Below are 23,176 nucleotides of genomic sequence, written 5' to 3'. Positions count from 1 at the left end.
CACTTTCTGGCCTGCCTCCCCACTGACCAGAATTCACCAAAAAAAAAAATAAAGCTCTCTCAGCCTGTGCAAATAGGCCTGCGGGATCGGAAAGACTTCTTTGTATTTCAATATTCTGCTTTAAAGCAGGTTCACCTGTGTGGTGCCTCTGGGCATGCACGGAGTACTTTTCTCCTTTCTATTAAAAAAAAACCAAAACCCAACAACCCTAGATCTTCTGGTAGTTTGTGGCGGAGGGAGGGGGGGAGCTGGCTGGCTCCCTCCTTGCAAACCGGGGTGCCTTCTCCCCGATCAAAGGGAAAAACAGCTGCGGAGTTGCTTTGTCTGGAAATCCTGGCTCCCAAACAAAGAGACGCCCGGGGCTGGCTTAGCCAGAACGCTGAGTCGGCAAAACACCGTGTCTCTCCTTCAGCCTTGCAAAGCAGGGTGTAAATTCCCCCAATTCTCTTTTTTATTCCTGCAGCTTCACACTCTGGCGCACGGCCGACCTAGCCAAAACGCCAAAAGGCCAGGAGCAGCCCTCCGACAGCCAGTGGCGCTGCAACCTCAAAGCCCATCACCCCCAGCCAGCCTTATTTGGGAATCTTCCCCAGTCGGAGAAAGGGGGAAAAAAAAGAGGAGGGGGGGGGCGCAGATAGCCTCCGGATTGCTTTAGCAAATCTCCACGCCTGTGTGAATCACAATTTATTCTAAATAATATGCACAAATAAATCACACAGTGGCTTATTATATTAGCGCCGGTGCCACACAGCAGATAAAAAAGAGAGAGAGAGAGATTATTATTAAAGGGAGAGGCAGAATCTGGCGACGCTTTTGGTGGTCCAGAGGATTATAAGTGGAGCCTCTCTGCTCAGACATAGCCTACCTGAGCGACTGTGGAAAAATTCAAGGGGGGAATTTGTTGTTGAATCTGATTTTTAGGAGGTGGGTTGCAAAGCACAGTCGCACATACTCTTCCTCCCCCCCCCTCCAGAATCCTCCAGGGCAGGTGACCTCTCTCTCTCTCTCTCTCTCTAAGTTTGGGGATGTCATTGCTTCCATGACGCACAACCCCGTTTTGCAAAGACAAAACAGACCACACACGTCCGGACGTGCTCGAAATAGGTCAGGGGGTCCTGTCTGCAGATGAAATTTGCTCCTTGTTTCAACTGGCCCATCTGGCTGCAACCGGGACAGGCTGGAAAGGCAGAGCAGAGATTTGAGAGCAGAACTAAAAGGTCATCTAGTCTAGCCCTCCCCCTCCCACCCGTTTTGGTCCTGGGTTCAAGGCAGGAATCCTTCCTGTCTTTTCCAAAGGCTTCCTTAGACAGCTCTCCCAGTCTTCCTAGAAATCTTATCTCCCCTTAATTTCCCACCCACCCAGCCTGAGGGGTTTTCTATTCTTAAGAATTGTCCCAAAAAAGCCAGTGTAATATATCTCTCTCTCTCAATGTTCCTGCTTTTGCCTTCTCGTTTTTTTTTGTTCCCCTCCAGCGAGAGGATCTGAATTCAAAGCTGTTGGTTTTTATGGGGGGGTGTTTAGGAGCACGGGGGGGGGAAATGTTTGGCCGCAGGGACAATAGAAAAATATTCTGAAATTTGGATTTGGCTGGCTTGCTTGATCCCAGTGCTGATTACTTAGGAAAACATATTTTCTCTCTTCCGTGTGGCTCTTGCTTAATTTACTCCTGCTAGAGCAGGTATAGCCAGCGGTGTGTCTAGCAGGGATGCTTGCAGATGGAAGGGAGGGAAGGAAGGAAGGAAAGGAAAAGTGAGAAAGAAGGGAAGGAGAGAGGGAAGGAAGGAGAGGAAGAGAATGAGGAAGAAAGAAATGAAGGGGAAAGGGAGGAAGGAAGGAAAGATTTTCAATTTCAGAGTCTTCCCTCCATGTCTTTTTTTAAAAAAATTCCATTTATCTCCCGCCCTTCTCCGAAGACTCAGGGCGGCTTACAAGCTTAGCAGTAGCCTTCATTCTATGCATATGCCTGCTTATTAGGGCTTTCACACACACCCCAAGCGGCATTATTACAAAGTCAGCTTAATTGCCCCCAACAATCTGGGTCCTCATTTTACCTACCTGGGAAGGATGGAAGGCTGAGTCAACCTTCAGCCTGGTGGGACTCGAACCTGCACTGATTGCAGGCAGCTGGTGTTACTTAAGGAGGCATTAGCCCACTGCTCCACCAAGGCTCTTTATCTTATCGTTTCTTCCCAGATTTGGGAGTTTATTTTCCCCCTTTGCCGATGTCCATGATTCAACCTCGCCCTTCCCCGAATGCCCCCCCCCACTCCTGCCCACAGCTTGGAAGCCCCCAAATACGCATATATATTCTTGTCTGTTGTCGGTGTTTTCCTCCTTACCCAGAAAACAGAGAAATTAAAACAGTCGGTGTGGTCACTTGGGACCCAGCCTCTCCTCGCCCCAGGGGAATCCAGCTCAGCAAATTAGGACTTGCCAAGCCAAGCCCACCCACCCACCCCCAGCCCCCCCAGCCCAAACCCAAGATAGGGAGGGAAAGAGCTTATTTATTGAAGCCGTCTTTGAAACATCGAGTAAATAAACACTCCAGGCCGAGACTTGCTTCAACCTGCCCGGTTCCCCGTGAAGTGCGCTCACCTTGCCTACAGGTCTAAACACACCTCGCTGGAGAGAAAGAGGGAAGGCAAAGAAAAGATGCTTGGCTGAGTTTTGGAACTGAGGCCGGAGCGGTTGGCTATTTTATTTCCCCAATTTTTGCAATGCGAGATTGTTTTTTTTCTTTCTTTCTCTTTCTCTTTGCTTTCTCTCTCTTTTTGTTTCTCTGTAACTTTCTCTTTCTCTGCTTTGGTCGCTAAATGAACTGTCGTTAAGTCAATCACGTGGAACAAGCCTACATTGTTGGTTGGGGGGATTCATCCAAGGTGACCCATATATACATGAGAGATTCCCTTGAATTCTAGAAGGGCGGGCAAGTTTAGGAAATCCTGCAATAAATTAAAATTAAGTCTGAGCTTTCCTTGGCCTACAGCGCTCCCTGCTGGAGATCTGATTGTGGCACAGGGTTGAGAGTGTCTAGGTTGGCGATAACACCCATCATCCCCAGCCTGCCCTATTTCGGCAGCAGCTTTAAGGTTTCACGGGCATTAGCCACCATGCTAGATAGTCATCTATGCCAGTATTTCTGTTCAGTGTTGCAGAAATCTGGACTTCAACTCCCAGAATTCCTCAGCCAGCAAGTTTTAAGTTATCTGGACTTCAGTTCCCAGAATCCTGGCTGGGCAATTCTGGGACTTGGAAGTGTCCAACTCTTAAAAAGTTACCAAGTTTGCAGATCCCTGATCTGTAGGATCTCCAAACGAATGGATTTGGGCCAGTTCCTCTCTCTCCACTGGATTGTTGGGATAATAGGGGTGGGGGAAATCAGGGGGAGACACACACACACACATACAAACCCAAACACACACCCAATCTTGAGAGGCCAGGAAAAAAAAAAGGGGGACACGGTGGCTCAGTGGGTTAGGACGCTGAGCTTGTCGATCAGAAGGTCGGCAGTTTGGCGGGTCGAATCCCGAGTGCCGCGTAACAGAGCGAGCGCCTGTTACTCGTCCCAGCTTCTGCCAACCTAGCAGTTCGAAAGCACGTAAAAATGCAAGTAGAAAAATAGGGACCACTACGGTGGGAAGGTAACAGCGTTCCGTGCGCCTTTGGCGTCCAGTCATGCCGGCCACATGACCACGGAGACGTCCTCGGACAAGCGCTGGCTCTTCGCCTTTGAAACGGAGATGAGCACCGGCCCCTAGAGTCGGAAACGACTAGCACGCGTGTGCGGGGGAACCTTTACCTTACCTTTATATAAAAAAAGCATACTTCGTCCCAAGTATCGTAATTGTCTAATTGCGATTCTAATTTTCCCTCTTCGACGGAGTCACTGCCCAATTGCAGATGATGAATAAGAGCCTTGGAAAATTAAGACTAAATTTTGCAAAGCGCTCCCGAAAAGCCGACAGTAAGAAAGCAGAGGACTCAAAAGCTGTTTAAAAGAAAAAAAAAGACACCGGTCTGGTTGCTGTTTTTGCTATTAAAAAAAAAAAAGGTTTATTGAATTTTATCGAGGGCCCCTCGGAAACCGGAAAAGGAGGGGGGGTGGGCGGGCGAATGTTCCGTCGTCAATTCCTCTTCCGGCTTTTGCTGACCGTCTTGGCGGGCATGGAGACGGGGGTGGCCATTTGGTAGAGGGTGGCGGAGATCTTCTGGATGTAGTAGAGGGCGACCAGGGAGAAGATCAAGCTGTAGGGGAAGACAGGAACAAATTTGCCCGGGGTTAAGATTGCTCCCTGCGGCCACACAGGTCCAGGAGCCCTTGAAAATTAAAAGGGATTTATTGCTATATCAGCATCCAGGGACCAAAGTCCAATTGGATTAAGAGGTGGGTGGGTGGGTAGATAGATGAGTCCTTCCTTCCTTCCTTCCTTCCTCTATTCCTTCCTTCCTCTATTCCTTCCTTCCTTCCACTTGTTTCCTAATGTTATCTGCTTTTCTTCCTTTTTGTCTTTTTTCTTTGTCCTTCCTTCCTCTGCTTTTTCTCTCTTTTTCCTCCGCTTCTATTTCGCCTTTCTTCCTCTTCCTTCCCCTCCCCTCCAATCCTTCCTCTCTTCCCTCGTTTCCTTTCCTTATCTGCTTCCCTCCTTTCCTGGTTTTCTCTCTCCTTCCTCTACCTCTTTCTCTCCCCTTTTCTTTCCCTTTGCCCTCCCTCCCTCTCTCTTTCTTTCTTCTCCTTCCTTTCCTCCCTCCTTCCTCCCTCCCTCTCTCTGCTTATTTTTCTCTCCCTCCATCTCTCCCTCCCAACAAGGCCTTTCAATTTTTTTTAAAACAAAAAACAAACAAACCTAGGATTATTATTTTTTTGCTCACATTCCTTATCCAGGTGGGATTCTTTTAAGCTCCTTTAATTGCCTTAGAGGTGGGCCAAGCCCCCCCCTTTTTTTTAGACTTAAGGCGTTGGGCTCTCCCGTCATAGTTAAGCTACGCTGATAATATTCAGCTGCTCTTCCAAAACGCTTTCCCAGACGTGCTGAAATCCAGACCACCCCTTAGCCGGAATTGTTTGGATTGAGTATTTGTGTCTGGATGAACAGAAAAAAAGAGTAGCAGAGCTGGAAGGGACCTTGGAGGTCATCTAGTCCAGCCCCCTGCTCAAGCAGGAGACCCTGTACCATTCCAGACAAATGGCTGTCCAATCTCTTCTTAAAAGCCTCCAGCGAGGCAGCATCCACAATTTCTGGTGGCAAGCTGTTCCACCGATTAATTTTTCTCACTGTCGAAAAAATTCCTCCTTGCTTCTCTCTTTGATTAGTTTCTACCTGTTGCTTCTTCTCCTGCCTTCAGGTGCTTTGGAGAATAGGTGAAACACACACACCCCCTCCTTCTTTGGGGCAGCCCCTCAAATATTGGAAGACTGCTATCGTGTCATTCCCCCCACCTCACCCCCCAGTCCTTCTTTTCACTAAACCAGACGTACCCAATTCCTGCAACCGTTCCTCGTACGTTTTAGCCTCATGGCCGCCAAAACTGGACACAGTCTTCCAAATGTGGTTTACCAAAGCATTATAAAGATTAATTCAGCCCTTCCCCAATTTAATCTCTCTCTCTCTCTCTCTCTCTCTCTCCCCCCCACCTCTGTCCTTACCAAGTGGTGACACACACTCGGTGAATCAATCCTGATGCAAACAGGGCCAGCAGGAGACAGGAAATAACTGTAGATGGTGGGGGAGGAAAGGGGGAAAAAAAACCAGGTAAAAATCAGGATAATCCATTCAGCTCCCCAAACAAACCACGTCTGCATTTGACTCACTTTCAGGAAAGACCTTTGCCTGGAACCCTTTGCCGAAAATCAGGCTTTCGAGGTTGTTGAAGGCCTGGTGTGGGTCAAGGAGGACAAGCGTAGGAAAGGCAGCATCCTATTTTGCAATCATCTTAATCCAGATGTTCCCCTCTGCCCCTCGCCGTCCTTCGGGGAAAACCTCTGTAAGGTGTTTTTTTTTTTTTAAACGGGGCCTGTTTTTAATACCTTTTATTTAAGAGCGTCTCCCTTGGGGGGGAGAGACACAAGAGACGGGCACAAGCACCCCCAGGGCCCGAAAGGATACAGTTAAGGAAAAAATGAAGAGGGCGGACCCCAAAAGACCCCCCTGGATGGTCAGCCATTCGCTGGAGGCTAAGTGGCGGCTGTACATCTGCATCCCGGTGAACAGCAGCAGGGATAAGAGGGCGGACAGGACTAGCGATATTCCCGTGCTGACGGCTGGAAAGAAAGACAGAGAGACGGTCACGGCCGGCGGGACGATGCGGTCCTCAGCAAACGGTCCAAAAAGGGTCTGGGGGGCCCTGTTTCAAGCTTCTTCAGCAAAACAGGTCGGAAATATAGAGGGTACGACTTGGAAAATTTTATTTATTTTATTTATTTTAATTCCATTTATATCCCGCCCTTCTCCAAAGACTCAGGGCGGCTTACAAGCTTAGCAGTAGCCTTCCTTCTATGAAAATACTAAAATGATAGGTTTAAATGTTAAATCTTCTATTTGTGAGAGTCACAAAGTTCTTCTGTCCACAATGCTCTTTTACCCATAATCCCCTCCATCTATAATGCTCCTTTATCCATAATTCCATCCACAATGGTCCTTTACTCATATTTCCCTCCATCTATAATGCCCTTTACCAATAATTCCCTCCATCTATAATTACCCATAATTCTGTCCACAATGCTCCTTTGTCCATAATTCCCTCCATCCACAATGCCCTTTTACCCATAATTCCCTTGTGCCCAGAATGCCCCTGTAGTATGAAAGCAAACACACAATGACACAAGTAGTGTTTATGTCCAGGGAAGCTGTTTGGGAATGATGGGTATTGTAGTCCAGCACAGTTTGGAGGGATTCTGTGTAATGAACTGGTCTCTCATTTGTCTTGCCTTACCCACCCTGCCACATTACCCACATTACCCAGGATGCCCTGGGGGGGGAATCCGATGCCCACCTCTCCCTTCCCAGAGACCACGTTACCCATAATGCGCAGCGTGATGATGCCTCCGTTCCGTCCGCCGAGCCAACGAGCCTTCCTCGGTTTGAACCAGAGCGTCTGTCTGCTTTGCGCATGCGCCGCCGGGAAGAGCCTCTTTCCTTCCAACCACGCCGAAGCTCCTCTGTGCGCACGCGCGGGACTGAGCGCAGACGTGTACTTTTCCTTCCGCGCCTGCGCACAAAAGGAGACCGAATGAGCGCTTTGGTACATGCGCAGTCATTGCCTTGCCTCGTCAATAGGCGGAGTGCCTTTTTCACCGGCTCGCCGCTTGGGGGCGCGCTCAGCCGCCCGCCTCTCCCTTGCCCGAGGCATCGAACAAAGCGAAGCGTAAAATCGTTTCGCGGGTTCGAGACCCCCCCTCGCTTTGGCAAAGATTGGGGGGGAATGATATATATACACACACATATACATATATGTTTGTGTGTGTGTGTGTGTAAATTTTTTGGCTTGCTAACAAAGAATAAAGGGAGACAGATATTCTTTGTTAGCAAGCCAAAAAATTTACACAAATATGAGCTGCCACTGCTGTGGCTACTGCCTGTAGATGGCCTTGGGCTAGGCTGAAACAGGAAATAAGATTTGTCCCGTGTCTGGACAAGTGCATTCTAAATACTTAACAAAGAATGAAGGCTATTGCTAAGCACATTGGTTTGTGCTTAAATTGTAAGCCGCCCTGAGTCTTCGGAGAAGGGCGGGATATAAATGGGATTAATATATATATATATATATATATATATATATATATATATATATATATATATATATATATATATATATATATATATATATATATATATATATATATATATATATATATATATATATATATATATATATATATATATATATATATATATATATATATATATATATATACATATATATATATATACATATATATACATATATATACATTCCTTGATAAGATTAAAAATACGAATCCCAGGCATGTTAAAATTAACAAACAAATGAACACTGGGATAGAATTAAAAACTAAAACAGTTTTTATTGCTGAAAAATCAAGCTTTCGTTATATATGTGTGTGTGTGTGTGTCTGTGTGTGTGTGTGTGTGTGTGTGTGTGTGTGTGTGTGTATAGGAGTCGCCTTTGCAATCATTTGCAAGCCTTCTGCTCTGCAGAAGCGGAGAGGCACTCTGCGTAGGCTCAGAGGCGGCCTTTCCATCGGGGCTGGGCATGCCCAGCTGGGCAAGACAGCCTCTGACCTTGTGCGGACGGCTCCCGGGGCTCACCCTGATGCAGAACCCCGGCTTGGGTGACAACCCCCCCCCCAAATCCCCTTTACACTTGCAAATCCCCAGGGCTCGTCCGCTTCCAGCAACCGCGGTGCAGACGCCCGTGCAAAGAATTCCCCCCCTCCCTAAGGTGGGGGTGGGTGGGCGGGGGGAGCCCTGTTGGGTTGAGTTTCCCCCGAGCATGCGCACTCCCCCTTTCTCCCCCTTTCCCCCCCCCTCCACCGCTCGGTCCCAGCTGCAATAGACCGAGGAATCCGCCGGCGCCGCCGCTGCAGGCAGGCGCTGTGCGGGGAGAAGGGGGGGGGGGCCCGGACGCCCTGGGCGCATCCCCGTCCCACTTCCCCGGGAGAGATGGCCGAGGGCGACGACCTCCACTCCTTTACTTCCATCATGGACGCCCTCGTCCGGATAAGCGTGAGAACCGGGGTGGGGGTGGGGGTGGGGGGGTGGTCGGATGGATAGAAGGATGGATGAATGGGTGGAGGGGTGGGGGGCGTTGCACAAAAAACCGGGGAGGGGGGAGGATGCCCCCCTCCCTCTGTGCAATATATGGCGGGATGGGGGAGGGGTGGAGTGCAAAAGGTGTGTGGGGGGGGCTCTGGGGTACCTATGGCGCGGGGAGGGGGGGGCGGGAGAAAACCTCCGCTATTGTCTCCGCCCGGGGAACGAAAGCGCGGGCGATGCTCCTTCCCCTTTAAAACAAAAAAAAAAAACCACTTGTCCTCCCCCCTTCATCCAGGTGGGTGTTGGCCGCGCCCGCCCCCCCCAACTGTTGCCAACCTCCGGATTCGGCCCCCTCCCCTTTGCCCATTTTCCCTGTGTGCTTTCCTTTCCTTCTCCCTCCGGGGCAAAGCAAGGATGCTGTGAGCATCCGAGCACAGCCGCCGTCGCCATGGCAACCTCCTCCCGCCTGCTTCCCAGGCCGTGGTCCAGCCTCGCCTCCCCTCCCTCCCTCCCTCCCTCCCTCTCGGCTTTGTCCCCTTTCCCCCTGCCTGCTGTTGCCAGGGAAGGAAATGGCACCCCGGCAGAGGGCAGGCAAGGTAAGACCCCCCCTTCCCCGCCCTCCCCTTCCCCCCCCCCACACGCACACACAAAAGGGGAGGCCCATGCTTCCCAGCCTGGCTTTGGAAGATGGGCCACAGAGGAGTGGGGCGGGGCTTGGCCGGCCCTTTTCGCCTAACTAGGATGGGGGTGGGGAAAAATTGCTGCAATTGGAAATTTGGAGCCCCTGACATCTCGGGCGGGCAGTGGGTCCGTGTGGGTGGGTGGGGGGTCTCACGTGGCTACGGATGTGCCAAGCGTGGGGATCTCCTGGGGGGAAGGCAGGAGGATCCAGGAATGGATGTCCTTGAAGGGACAGACCAGAGAGAGCGGGCGGTTAGCCAAGCTGCTTGGGAATGGGGGGGCTGGGAAATCTTTCCTTTGCGTGGCGATGGGGGGAAATTAGAGACTGGGGTCAGCGGGCAGAGGAAGAGATTTTCGATTTGCCGTTGATCCTAGGCAGATCCCAAGTGGAAGCAAGGAGGAAGTCATGTTTAGATCTTTGGAGGGGGGGAGAAAAATCTTTTTTCTCTCCCTCTCTCGCTCTCTATTATTCTGCTGAACCTGGAATCCATTTGAACCTGCTTTTGCAGATAGATTGCCCCTGGACAGCGAAGTTCTCCTAAGGCTGCCTGGCTGGGGCTTCCAAGTTCTTTTATGAGGAGAGAGAGAGGGGGAAAAAAATCTCCTTTTTTCTGATTGATTGACTGCTAGCCTCCGAAACGCTCTCTCAAGCTGTAAAACAAGCCGGGGTTATTCTTAGCAAGCCAGGATAGACTCCTGATTACTTGGTTGGATTTATTTATTGGGGAGGGGGAAAATTCAGCTCCAGCCAACGCCTGAGGGGCTTCTGGATTGCAATACCCATCGTCTCAACAGCTGATGTTTTTCCATTTGCCGGCTCGGTCTAGTGGTGAATGGACAAGGCTAGAAAGCAGGAGACGGCGAGTTCTAGTCCTGCCTTAGGCGTGGAAGCCATTTAGGTGACTTGAGGTCAGTCACCAGGAGACGGGGAGTTCTAGTCCCACCTTAGGCATAAAAGCCAATTGGGTGGACTTTGGGCCAATCACCAGGAGACGGGGAGTTATAGTTCCACCTTAGGCATAAAAGCCAATTGGGTAGACTTTGGGCCAATCACCAGGAGATGGGGAGTTCTAGTCCTGCCTTAGGCGTGGAAGCCATTTAGGTGACTTGAGGTCAGTCACCAGGAGACGGGGAGTTATAGTTCCACCTTAGGCATAAAAGCCAATTGGGTGGACTTTGGGCCAATCACCAGGAGACGGTGAGTTCTAGTCCTGCCTTAGGCGTGGAAGCCATTTAGGTGACTTGAGGTCAGTCACCAGGAGACGGGGAGTTCTAGTCCCACCTTAGGCATAAAAGCCAATTGGGTGGACTTTGGGCCAATCACCAGGAGACGGGGAGTTATAGTTCCACCTTAGGCATAAAAGCCAATTGGGTGGACTTTGGGCCAATCACCAGGAGACGGAGAGTTCTAGTCCTGCCTTAGGCGTGGAAGCCATTTAGGTGACTTGAGGTCAGTCACCAGGAGACGGGGAGTTCTAGTCCCACCTTAGGCATAAAAGCCAATTGGGTGGACTTTGGGAGACGGGGAGTTATAGTCCCACCTTAGCTGTGAAAGCCAGCTGGGCGACCTTGAGCAAATAAGTCTCCGCCCAACCCACCTCGCAAGTTCGTTGTTTTGGGGAAAATAGGAGGAGGAGGGCGTGCCGGATAGGTGAACCCGCTTGAGTTTCTCGTAAAAATAATGAAGGCGGAATAACGTTGACAAAGATCCCCAGCGGCCGATCCGATCTCGTGACGAGGGGGCCAAAATAGACCATTATTTGCAGAAACGGCTTGCGCGTTTTCTTTTGTTTTTTTTCCAACCTGGCTTCTCCCTCATCCCCCCTTCCTTCCCCCCCCTCCTTCCTTTCTTTCTTTTTTTTTTCCTTCTCCTTTTTTGCAGACCAGCATGAAAAATATGGAGAGGGAACTGCTGTGTCCGCTTTGCAAAGAGATGTACAAGCAGCCCCTGGTTTTGCCCTGCATGCACAACGTTTGCCACATATGCGCCACCGAACTCCTGCTCCGACAGGGTTACGTCTGTCCGGACCCCACGTCGGAGCCCACTTCTCCGGCGTCCACGCCAGTCACGCGAAGTCCACGCTTAGGGCGTCGGATCGTGCCAAAGCCGGAGCGCCTGGATCGGCTTCTGAAATCGGGTATCTGTTTGAGACCTTGGTTGATTGGATCTTTCGGTCCTCGAACTGACGACCGCCATTCAGCCCAAAATTTCTGTCGCTAAGCAAGACGGTCATTAAGTAAGTTCTGGCCCCACTTTGCCGTGGTTGTTAAACGAATCACTGCTGCGGCCAAGCCAGTCACACGGTTGCGAAGCGAATCTGGCCTCCCCCTGTTGATTTGGCGGGTCGGAAGGACGCCAAAGGGGGATCCCGGGGACACTGCGACCGTCATAAATACGAGTCGGTTGCCGAGCGTCTGAATTTTGACCACAGGGGATGCTGCAGTGTCGCAAGCGTGAAAAATGGTTCCTGAGTCACTTTTTTCCCCCCAGTGCCATTCTAACTTCAAACGGTCACTTAGTGGACTGTCGTAAGTAGAGGATTGGCTTTAAAATAGTTGCTGAGGGGCAGACAATCTGGAGGGCAGACAATCCATTTTTGGACAGGAATCCCAGAACCAGCCAGAAAGGGCAGAGCTTTTGAGAGAGAACAAATCTTTCCACCTAGATACTTAGAGATAGACTGCTCCTGCCCATGGCAGCTCTCTCTCTCTCTCTTTTTCTCTGAAATAACATTAAGAACTTATTTCTCCTTTGTAATGAGGTTTCGGCACGTATCCCGGCCGGAAACGAGGCGGCGTCTTGCACCCCCAGAGCGTCCTCTTTCCGTGCCCGCTGTGCCAGCGAGACGTGGACCTGGGCGAACGAGGGTTGGGCAGCCTTTTCCGGAACCTGACGCTGGAGCGGGTGGTGGAGCGTTACCGCCACACCATCAACGTCAACGCGGCCATCATGTGCCAGTTCTGCAAGCCGCCGCAACTGGAAGCCACCAAGGGCTGTACCGAGTGCCGATCCAGCTTTTGCAATGAGTGCTTCAAGCTTTACCACCCGTGGGGGACGCAGAAAGCCCAGCACGAACCCATCCCTCCTACTCTCACCTTCCGTCCCAAAGTAAGGCTCCCCTCTCGCTTTCCAGGGCTCAAAAGGTGCCCCCTAAGTCCTTTACTGAAGACTAGATGACCTCCAAGGTCCCTTCCAGCGCTTGTCTTCTGTCTGTACCTGTTTTGGTTTCTTAGTTTGGAAGGAAACGCCCGTCTTTTCGTTTCTTAGATTTGAAGAACACATTCACGTTTTTATTTCTTAGAGTCATATCCTACCTTGCGTTCAGGAGCTCAAAGCAGCGAGGTCATACGGGCCTCCTCGTTTAGTGACGGCGGTTGGCAAAGGGAGACCACAATGGACGATCTTCCTCCCATTTTCCTTTGCTTAACAGACCTGCGAAAATCACAAACGCGAGGATTGGTCGCCCGATTTTCATCTCTGTTGTAGCTTCAAACGATTGCCGTAGGGCGCGGTCGCTAAACGAGGACTCCCTCTGATACCTGGCTTCCTTTCTCTCCCTCCTCCCCACCAATCTTCACCTGGGCGTGTTGTGGGTCCATCCTGGTTGCGAAGCACTCCAGCCGGCTTTGTTTTGTGTCTTTTGCAGGGTCTGATGTGCCCCGAACACCGGGAAGAAGTGAGTCATTATTGCAAAACTTGCCAGCGTTTGGTGTGCCAGTTATGTCGAGTTCGTCGCACGCACGCAAGTCATAAAATCACACCTGTGCTCAGTGCCTATCAGGCTCTGAAGGTGAGATTCTTGTAAAAAGTCTTGTCTTTTCATTTTTCTTTTATTATTTTATTTTATTTTATTTTATTCTTTTCTTTCCATCTCCAAGTCCTTGAAGCTGATTGGCCAACCAAGGAGAAACACAATTTTTAAAAAAAACCACAAAAGGAAAGCCGCTTGGAGTTCAAAACTGCAGTCAGGATGGTCTTTGAGACCTGGAGTGGATTATGGGAACTCATCTCCTGTTTTTTCCGGGCAACGAAAGCAGAGCGGGGGGGAAAGGCGTTCCACTTAAAATTTCCTCTCTGATCAAATAGGCAATCTCCAATTTTTTTTTCTTTGCCAGTCGTCGACTTGGATGCAAAATACGATTTTATTTTATTTTATTTTATTGTGCCAAATGAGCCTCTGCTAATGAGGGTTTTGAGATGGTTTTTAATCCTCGGCTGTGATACGATGTCATGCAGAAGGGAGGGAGGGATTGAATTCCCGCGGAGCAAAAAAAAAACACGACAACGACTCCGTTCAGAGAGTTAGTGTATGAGAGAGAGGGTGAAGGCAGCTCTTCCTCAAGAGTTCCCAGAGAATGTGCTTTTATCGGTATGTTAGCATGCTTTAGTCTGCCAAGAGTCTGTCTCTGGGCGAGGAACACTAAATAAACCTCGGTGGAAGAATCACAAAGGGTTTTGGAGCCTGACAATGATCAGGGGCCCGTAGGATCGCACCCACCACCCCGTTGCTTCACCGTATTTTTCTCGCTCGCAGGAAAAGTTGACCAAAAGCATAGCTTACATCCTGAGCAATCAAGACACAGTTCAGGCTCAAATCAACGAATTGGAAGAGACCCTTCGACTTGTGGAGGTAACGTTAACGTTTGTCGTTATTTGGTTGAGGTTGAGGGACGCGGTGGCTCAGTGGGTTAGAACGCTGAGCTTGTCGATCAGAAGGTCGGCAGTTTGGCGGGTCGAATCCCGAGTGCCGCGTAGCAGAGTGAGCGCCTGTTACTCGTCCCAGCTTCTGCCAACCTAGCAGTTCGAAAGCACGTAAAAAATGCAAGTAGAAAAATAGGGACCACTCCGGTGGGAAGGGAACAGCGTTCCGTGCGCCTTTGGCGTCTAGTCATGCCGGCCACATGACCACGGAGATGTCCTCGGACAAGCGCTGGCTCTTTGGCTTTGAAACGGAGATGAGCACCGGCCCCTAGAGTTGGAAACGACTAGCACGCATGTGCGGGGGAACCTTTACCTTACCTTTACCTTTAGGTATATGACTATGGCCTAACTGGTTGGGTTGGCAATATATATAAACTATGATTGTATTGTTGTAATAGAAACTGTATTGTATCACTTTCAATGTGTGATGATTGGCCAACGCTGTTTTTCCAACGGCCATAAGAGGGAGCTAGAGACATAGCCAGGCCTGAAACAATGGGAAAGATTGAGGATACCAATTTGGCCCTTCCTTCCCGGCTTCCCCCATCCTTTGTCTGTAAAACAACGGGTTGCAATTCAAGAAAAACTAGGAGGTTTAAACAAATTTGTCCCAAAAGCAACAGGGAGGGAGGGAGGGTGGGAAGGAAGGAGGAACTCCGGGGTGGCCCCCGGCTTGTCTAACCGGCCGTTGTCTTGCAGGTGAACGGCACCCAGGCCAAGGAAGAGGTCATTCGTCTGATGAACAATTTGAGCAGCCTGCTGGACGAGAAGCGAGCCGCTTTGCTGAACGCCATTGAAGATTGCCGCCAAAACCGGGTCAGTCGCCTGCAAGGTCAGCTGCAAGAACACCAGGCCATGCTGGAGAATTCGGGCATGGTGGGCTACTCGCAGGAGATCTTGAAGGAAACTGACCAGCCCTGTTTTGTCCAGGCCGCCAAACAGCTGCATCACAGGTACGTCTCTCTGAAAAACAGGCCAAACCAAAAATGCCCATTGGCTGGATCGGCTGAATGACTCTGTGATTCGCTTAATGACCGTCTGATTCCACTGTCCGTCATTGCCGTTGTAAGTCGAGGCAGACCTGAATTTGATGACAGTTTCCTGCCTGAGCAGGGGGCTGGACTAGAAGACCTCCAAGGTCCCTTCCAGCTCTTGTTATTCTGCTATTCCTTCCTTCTTTCCTTCCTTCCTTCCTTCCTTCCTTCCTTCCTTCCTTCCATCCATCACTGGAAGTTTTTAAGAAGAGATTGGACAGACCATTGAAATGGTCTAGGGTACCTTGCTTGAGCAGGGGGTTGGACTAGATGGCCTCCAAGGTCCCTTCCATCTCCTTCATATTATGTGATTATTCTGTTGTTCTGCTTGAGCAGGGGGTTGGACTAGAAGACCTCCAAGGTCCCTCCCAATTCTGTTATTCTCTTTAATATATATACGTGCGTTTATCTCAGTTGCAATCAAGGAAGCGATGGCGGTTGATCTATGCTCAGAGGTTATTTTTCCCCCCTTATCTGATTCTCTCCGCTTCCCTCTTGATTGCTCCGTCCTGCGACAGGATCCTCAGAGCGACCGATTCCCTCCAGGCGTTCCGGCCAGCGGCCAGCGCCTCCTTCAGCCAATTCCAGGTGGACGTGAGCCGAGAAATAAAGCTGCTCACAGACCTCATTTTTATTAAAGGTGCGTAGAAAGCCGATTTTTCCGAGCGACGCCTGGCCTGCTTCGGGAGGCAGGAAAAATTCTCCCGGGTACGACGAAATTGGATCTTTTCACGTATTCAAAAAAAAACACCCCTATTTTCTTTTTTTGTAAGTTTTCCAAAAAAATTAAACTGGCAGCTTGTAGGTTCGTGCCATTTTGGTTGGAAATTTCTTAAAATCTCCCCTTTCTATCACCACAGCCCTCTTTCTCAAGTCACTACAGATTGTCCTCATTTAGCGGCTGCCTCGTTTAGCGACCGATCGCGGTTAACGACCGTGATGAAAAAGTAGCTTGGCAACCAGTCCTCACAAGGACGACCTTCGCAGGTCTGTAAAGCGAAACAAAGCACGGTCGATGTGCTACTTAGTGACTGCCTCATTCAACGGCCGTGTTGTCGGTTCCCATTTTGGTTGCTAACCAGGGTGACTTGTAAATGGCAGGCATGCTAGTTGTTACCAATATAGTTTCAGACTGCTTTGCACAGGGTTGTAGATTAGTGTTTCTCAACTTTGGCAACTTTAAGATGGGTAGATTTCAACTCCCAGAATTCCCCAGCCAGCAGGGATGGCTGGGGAATTCTGGGAGCTGAAATCCACCCATATTAAAGCGTGCTAGCTGAGGAATTCTGGGAGCTGAAGTCCACCACCCCCCTTAAATCAGTCTGGCTGGGGGATTCTGGGAGTTGAAGTCCACCCGTCTTAAAGCGTGCCAGCTGGGGAATTCTGGGAGCTGAAGTCCACTCTTCTTAAATCAGGCTGGCTGGGGGATTCTGGGAGTTGAAGCCCACCCCTCTTAAAGTTGTCAAGGTTGAGAAACACGAATCAAAAGATCTTAATATCTCAGAATTTCCCGCCACAGGAATGCCAATACTGTGCTGTGAGCCCCCGGGGGCACATGCTGTGTTGTGTTTGTGTTGTGTTTGTGTCGTGCATGACCTGTTGAAGAGCGGAAAGACCCTGGAGCTTGGAACCGTCGGCGTGGTGGTGAGTCCACCTCGGCTGGGTCGGGACTGCCCTGGACCCATCTCCTCCTTGCCCCCATCCTTCTCCCTATGTATACCCCACCTGCAGACGCAAGTCCCTGAGATGGTTTCGGATGCTTTGATTCCCGTCGCTCGCATTATTTTAATTCTCCCTTCGCCCCAGACAGTTTCCTTCTTTCCCCCTGGCCCATAATCCACAGCCAGCCCAAAGTTTGAGACACGGAGCCCGCCCCCCGGCCCCCCCGGCACAATTCCGCAAGGTGCTTGGCCCGTTGACCCATCCGTTCGTAACATGGTTAAGTGGATCCGAGTTCCCCCATTGACTTTGCGTGTCCGAAGGTCGCCAAAGGACATTGCATGACACACACACACACACACACACACTGGGACACTGCGACCGTCCTAACTATGAGCCAAGCTGCCAAGCGTCTGAATTTCAGATCGCGGGGCTGCCGTAACGGTCGTAAGCCTGAAAAACCGAAGTCGCTTTTTCCCCAGTTCCGTGAATAACAGTCGCTAAGCGAATTGTTATAAGTTGAGGAGTAGCTGTAGTTTTTTTGGAATGGATTGATTCAGGGCAAAACGAGCGCTGCCAGGGCGTCCGGCGGACCATGGGAATCCTGGTTGTTTTGACACCTACGGGAGCCAGGGTTTAATTTTGGTTTCCCGCCGTGTTGAAGCCTGCCCACCCCACAGCCCGGTCCTGCCAGCTGCGTGGCTGTTGACCCCTTTGCTTTACCTCTCTTTGTTTATAGGCTGTGTCTGCTGCTGAGGCATCGCCGCGGTAAACTGAGGCAAGTCACATCCCGCTCCACTGTTCCCATCCCTCCCTGATTCTTCCCCCTTCTCTCTTCTTCCCCCCAGCCCCATGGACCTGATCCTGCCCTTCCATTGCATCCGTCCTGCCTCCCCTTGCCATCCTCTGACCTTGTTTTGGGACCTTCTGATCTGTTATTTCAAACCCTGCTTGAAATGCAGCATTCTAGTTTTCCTGAAGGCTGAAAGAGCTTCCCATGAGGACTAGAATGCTGGAAGGCTTATTTGCCCCAAGAGTGGGCGATGGAGAGCGTTCTAGAGACCTTCCCTACTGGCCTTGGCTCTCTGCAGTTCCCTTCAGTGGCCTCTCCCTAAGTTTTGCAAAACAAACCATGGCTTATTGGGTTGAAATTTTGGCATCCCAGATCAGATGGATTGAACCTGGCTGGGTATTGGGTTGGAGTGGAAGGTGTGTTTATGGAGGGGGCCAGCGAATCGCTTAAGAGATCTTCGGGGCAGTGGAAACCTGGCTGTGGAGTCCCCCAAAGAAGGCAAAGCGAGGTTAGATAGGATCGAAAGAGACGGAATGGAGTATCAGAGAGTGGGCGCAAACAGGTGGCTGGCACAAAAAACAACCCCCTGTCTTTTTTTGCTCTAGTGTCTTTAATATTGATGTCTTCAAGACTTGCTTTTCTCAACCTGATGCTCTTAATAAATGTAGGCCAGCAGTACCCATTATCCTCTCGGCCAGCAGGGCCATGCTAGGGGTGCATGATGGGACTTGTAGTTCAACAGAACCTCTGGCCCTTCTTTACGGTGTGAGTTCCAAAGCCTTTAGTTGTTTGCAGATGTAATCAGAGGGCAGAGCAAAGGCACCCCTTAAGCTTACTTCTAATCATCATCTGTTGCTTCTAAAAGCACCTGGCTGAGTTCCTCTAATTCATTGCTTATTTGCATGACCTACAGAGGTCATGCAATAAATTTAGTTTAAATAAGGCACCAGCAAATATATATTTTTGCTGACGACAACGAGCGTGTGAAAAATGGTTGTTAATCATTCTTTTTAGTGCCGCTATAACTTTCAGCGGTCACTAAATAACCTGTTGTAAGCCGAGGACTACCTTTAGCTTTGGAACGAGCTAACAGGCAATCCGGTAGGTGGCGGGAATCCTGGTTATTTTGGCCCCTATGGGAACCGTGTTGGAGCCAACAGCTTAATTTCGGTTAGTTTCGATGATGTCCCAAATCCTTTCCTTTTTAGCATCTCTCCTCCCATCTCCTTGCACCATTCTCTCGTTTCTCTCAATCCCCGTCTCTCTCTCTCTTCCCTCCTTCGCCTCTTCCCCTGGTTTTCTCCCGACTTGCACTCAGTCTCTCTTGCGCCCCCCTGGATTCTTCTCAGCAGCTTGCCTCTCCCTCCAATTCTTGTCCCTCTCCCTCTCCGACGTCCCTCCGCGGAACACACCCGTCTCTTCTCCGCCTTCGGGACCTCGTACTGGTCGTCTGCGGTCAGTCCGGAGAGCGTTCGGCTGTGCCGTGCTGCCGCGGTCTGACGTTGTGCGCCTTCCCTCTCTCCTCTCCCTTTGCAGCGCCGGAGGCTCCGGTGATCGACACGCAGCGGACGTACGCCTACGACCAGATCTTCCTCTGCTGGCGCCTGCCACAGCACTCACCAGCCGCCTGGCACTACACAGTGGAGTTCCGGCGGGCTGAGCCCAAGGGCAAGGCGCTCAAACTCTGGCAGCGCCGGGAAGAGGTGCGAGGCACCAGCGCCATTGTGGAGTACGTGGACACGGATAGCGTTTACGTGCTGCGCGTCCGAGGATACAACAAAGCTGGCTTTGGAGACTACAGTGAGGATATCTACTTGCGTACGCCTCCTGCACCCGGTAAGCTCTTCTCTCCCTTTCCTCTCGATTTAGGAAGAGCCTAAATCGTACGAGAACTCTAATGTAGAAAGGGCAAAGCACAGGAGAAACATTTGCGTTGCATCCCCTGTGACATTGGTATTGTCTTCCCAGCTATTCAGATGTTTCTCCTCTGCTTTGTCCCTTCTGCATTGAAGTTCTCCTATGATTTAGGCTCTTCCTAACTGTCCCGGCTCCAGTTCTCCTGTGATTTAGGCTCTTCCTAACTGTCCTGGCTCAAGTTCGCATATGATTTAGGCTTTTCCTAATTCTTCTGGCTCCTGTTCTCCTATGATTTAGGCTCTTCCTAATTCTCCTGGCTCCTGTTCTCCTATGATTTAAGCTCTTCCTAATTCTCCCGGCTCCTGTTCTCCTATGATTTAGGCTCTTCCTAACTGTCCCGGATCAAGTTCGCATATGATTTAGGCTCTTCCTAATCCTTTGTTCCTCGGTTTCTTCGCCCGTCCCCTTTCCTCCTCCCCAAAGTGTTGAATTTCTTTCTGGACAATCGGTGGGGCTTCAACCGAGAGCGCCTGGCCATCAGCAAGGACCAGCGAGCGGTCCGCAGCGTCCCCGGTCTTCCCATGCTGTTTGCCGCCGAGCGTTTGATGACCAGCTGCCATCTTTCCGTTGACCTGGTGATCGGCGATGTGGCGGTCACCCAAGGACGCAGCTACTGGGCCTGTTGTGTGGATCCCAGCTCTTACCTGGTCAAGGTGGGCGTGGGGCTGGAGAGCAAGCTGCAAGAGTGGTTCCAGGTGCCCCAAGACGTGGTGAGCCCCAGGTGAGCAAACGCTTGGAAAGACGGAGAAGGAATTAAGTTTAGAGCTTGTTCAGTCACATCTCTGAAGGTCTAGAACGGTGTTTCTCCAACTCGGCAACTTTTAAAGACAGGTGGACTTCACTTCCCAGAATTCCCCAGCCAGCTTAAAATGGCCAATTTACAGAAAACTTTAATCTGGACAGTGTAGAGGGATGGCCAGTTCCTCTGAACGTCGGCATTTTCGGAGTGGCATCTCCAGGCCCCATTGAAATTTGAAGAGAGAATTGTAATCCAATTGTAATCATTTAGCGACCATTTGGACTGAAAAAGTGACTTGTGGCGGTTCGTCCCACGACCGTTGTGGTCACGTGATCAAAATTCAGACACTGGGACAGTTGTAGACTCCTGGCCTTCTGACAAGAAAATCAGTGGGGAAGCCAAGTTCAGCTAATAACCGTGTTGCTAACTTAGCTGCAGCGATGCAACTTAATAACCATGGCAAGCAAGGTCGTAAAACGGGTCAAGCCTCACCTAACAACTGCCTCATTTAGCAGGAGAAAGTTTGGGCTCCTAAGTCAAGGACTAACCCGTAATCGCTTTTACTCTTTTTGGGGGGCTGTAAAAAATTCACGGAGGTTTTGCCGTCCTTCCAAGAATCTCTCTTCTACCTGTATTCCGTTGTTTTGTTTTGTTTTCCCGGCTAAGGTACGACCCGGATAGCGGCCACGACAGCGGCGCTGAAGACACCACGCTGGAGTCATCGCCGCCCTTCGCCTTCCTGACCATCGGCATGGGCAAGATCCTCCTCTCCCACGGCGTGTCGCTGACCTCTCGGGATCCCGGCAATTCCACCGTGCCGTTGCCTCCTCGCGTCGGCATCTGTCTTGATTACGAGCACAGCAAAGTGGCGTTCTTCGACGCCGTCTCCTTCCGCAGCCTTTGGGAATGCGGGGTAGACTGCTCGGGTCCCGTCTGCCCGGCCTTCTGCTTCATCGGGGGCGGCGCCTTGCACCTTCAAGAGCTGGTGGTCAACCGTCAGGAACGGAAAGTCACCATCAGCGGCTTCTCCAAGCTGGACTGAACTGGCCGTCGGCCAATTCTGAGCATGTTCGGGGAGGGGATCGACCAGCAGAGGGGCCTCGGGGAGTGGTGGTGGTTCAGAAGGGTGGTCCAGATAGCCTCTCCAAGCCCTGCTTGCGGGAAAAAAAATGAAAAAAAAATATATCTCTAGCTATGGGGTGAACAAACCGAGGGTTTCAGCGTAGGAACAGGGCAGAGCATCTGTTGAGCAATGCTGCCCTCTAGTGGATAGGTGAACTTCCAACAGATAGATTCTTTCATTCTGATGGTGGGGGTGGGGGTGCCCTTTTCCCGGCCAGCACCCCCTTAAAAAAGAAAAAAAAAATCAGCCCAGCTGTGAGGACCGACAGCAGCTTCCACCCCACAGCCGCCCCACAGAGGGGAATTTTTAAAAAAATATTAAAATATCCATCTCTTTGTTTTCTTCTTATCTTCTTCAGTGTACCCCCCCCAAACTTCCGGGGGGGGGGGAAAATCCAGATTTCCCCCTCCCCCCTTTTGCCTCTGTGCGGGGCAGGAATCTCAGCTGAGAAACGAGAAATAGGACCCCACCCCTCCAAATTCTTGTTTGGAGCATGGCTGAGTTTGGAATAGCGTCCAATGCCTTTTCCTCCCTTTTGTGTCGAAAAAGATAAAAAGATTGTGAAACGGCCATCCTGAGCTGTCATCTCTTGACCTCTTGTCTCTTGACCCGTAGGAGAGTTGGTCCCTCTGTACTTCTGATGTAGTCATAATTTTAAAATTAATCTCTCTTTTCTTTTCTTTTCTTTTTTTTTTAAAGTCCCTTGTCACGCTCCTCAGATTCACCGCTCCTGGGAATCGCTCCGTAAACTCGTTTCCTAATTTTGACAACTTGCCGTTTTTGCTTTTTAAGGCTGCTCAGATGGGAGGTTCTGACATGTTATCGGTGTTGGTTTGTTTTTAAAATAGAACCGGGCCAAAATATACAGATAGTCCTCGATTGAAGGACCGGAATGGAGCCCCAAATTTAGGTTGCTAATCGAGACATTGAACAAGTCAGTTTTGCCCCGTCGGATGACCATTTTGGCCGTAGTGAATCTCTGCGGGGTTGTTTGTTTGTTTTTTTAAGTTAGTAACATAGCTGTTAAGTGAATATGGCTTCCCCAAAGGGAATCACTTAACGGCGGGACACTGCGACTGTCATAAGTACGAGTCAGTTGCCAAGCCTCTGAATTTTGATCTCGTGACCCCGGGGATGCTGTGACCATCGTAGGGTGAAAAATACCTGAATGGCCACAAAATGAACTGTTATTGTCTTGTCCCTCAGAAACCAAGATGCCACGTTTTAAAAATTTCCCAGTGTTTTCTCGCCAGAATGTAGAATAGAATAGTATAAGAGAGTTGGAAGGGACCCTTGGAGGTCTTCTAGTCCAACCCCCTGTTCAGGCAGGAGACCCTAATCCCATTCCAGACAAATTGTTGTCCAGTCTCTTCTTAAAAACCTCCAGTGTTGGAGCATTCACAACTTCTGGAGGCAGGTTTTTCCACTGGTTAATTGTTCTCACGGTCAGGAAATCTCTTCTTAGTTCCAGGTTGCTTCTTCCGGATCCACTGGATCTCTAGTGCGAAGCTGTCGCTGAGACTTGCGAATTGTTTCCAAGCAGATTTAAGTTCGTCTTATCTGCGGCATGAACTCCCTAATTCCTTAACCTGGAATCAGAGCTTCCCTTTTCTTTCTTAAAACAATGCTAGATTCTCTTTCCCAGATCTTCCTTCTCGTGAAACTAAACAAAACAGTCTTTGTTGTGTGTCGTTTGACATCCTGAATTTCAGGTTTAGTTCGGAATCCGTTCGATCTTCCACTTGTAACAAAGCGGGAGGAAAGAAATTGGCTTTTTTTTTCCAAATCAAGGATT

General features: G+C 50.1%; 2 protein-coding genes across 2 annotated transcripts; one reads left to right on the top strand and one right to left on the bottom strand.

Moving 5' to 3' along the window:
* Positions 1–3,944: 3,944 nt before the first annotated feature.
* Positions 3,945–7,146, bottom strand: KRTCAP2 (keratinocyte associated protein 2). The gene is made up of 5 exons (XM_081340174.1): positions 7,018–7,146; positions 6,106–6,260; positions 5,811–5,874; positions 5,646–5,712; positions 3,945–4,246 (listed from the first exon to the last, which is right to left on the bottom strand). Exons 1-5 carry the CDS (start codon positions 7,019–7,021, stop codon positions 4,126–4,128), a joined length of 411 nt encoding a protein of 136 aa, XP_081196300.1. The 5' UTR covers positions 7,022–7,146; the 3' UTR covers positions 3,945–4,125.
* A 3,970-nt stretch (positions 7,147–11,116) lies between these two features.
* Positions 11,117–21,752, top strand: TRIM46 (tripartite motif containing 46). Its single transcript, XM_081340478.1, has 9 exons — positions 11,117–11,552; positions 12,177–12,523; positions 13,062–13,205; positions 13,950–14,045; positions 14,816–15,069; positions 15,669–15,790; positions 19,139–19,438; positions 19,943–20,240; positions 20,925–21,752. The coding sequence occupies exons 1-9, from the start codon at positions 11,303–11,305 to the stop codon at positions 21,298–21,300; spliced, it is 2,187 nt and encodes a 728-aa protein (XP_081196604.1). The 5' UTR covers positions 11,117–11,302; the 3' UTR covers positions 21,301–21,752.
* Positions 21,753–23,176: the final 1,424 nt, after the last annotated feature.

This window comes from Vipera berus, assembly GCF_964194415.1.
Source record: "Vipera berus genome assembly, chromosome: 16".
Lineage (NCBI taxonomy): Eukaryota > Metazoa > Chordata > Lepidosauria > Squamata > Viperidae > Vipera > Vipera berus.
Note: the sequence above shows the minus strand (reverse complement) of the source record. Positions and strands in the feature narration are given on the sequence as shown.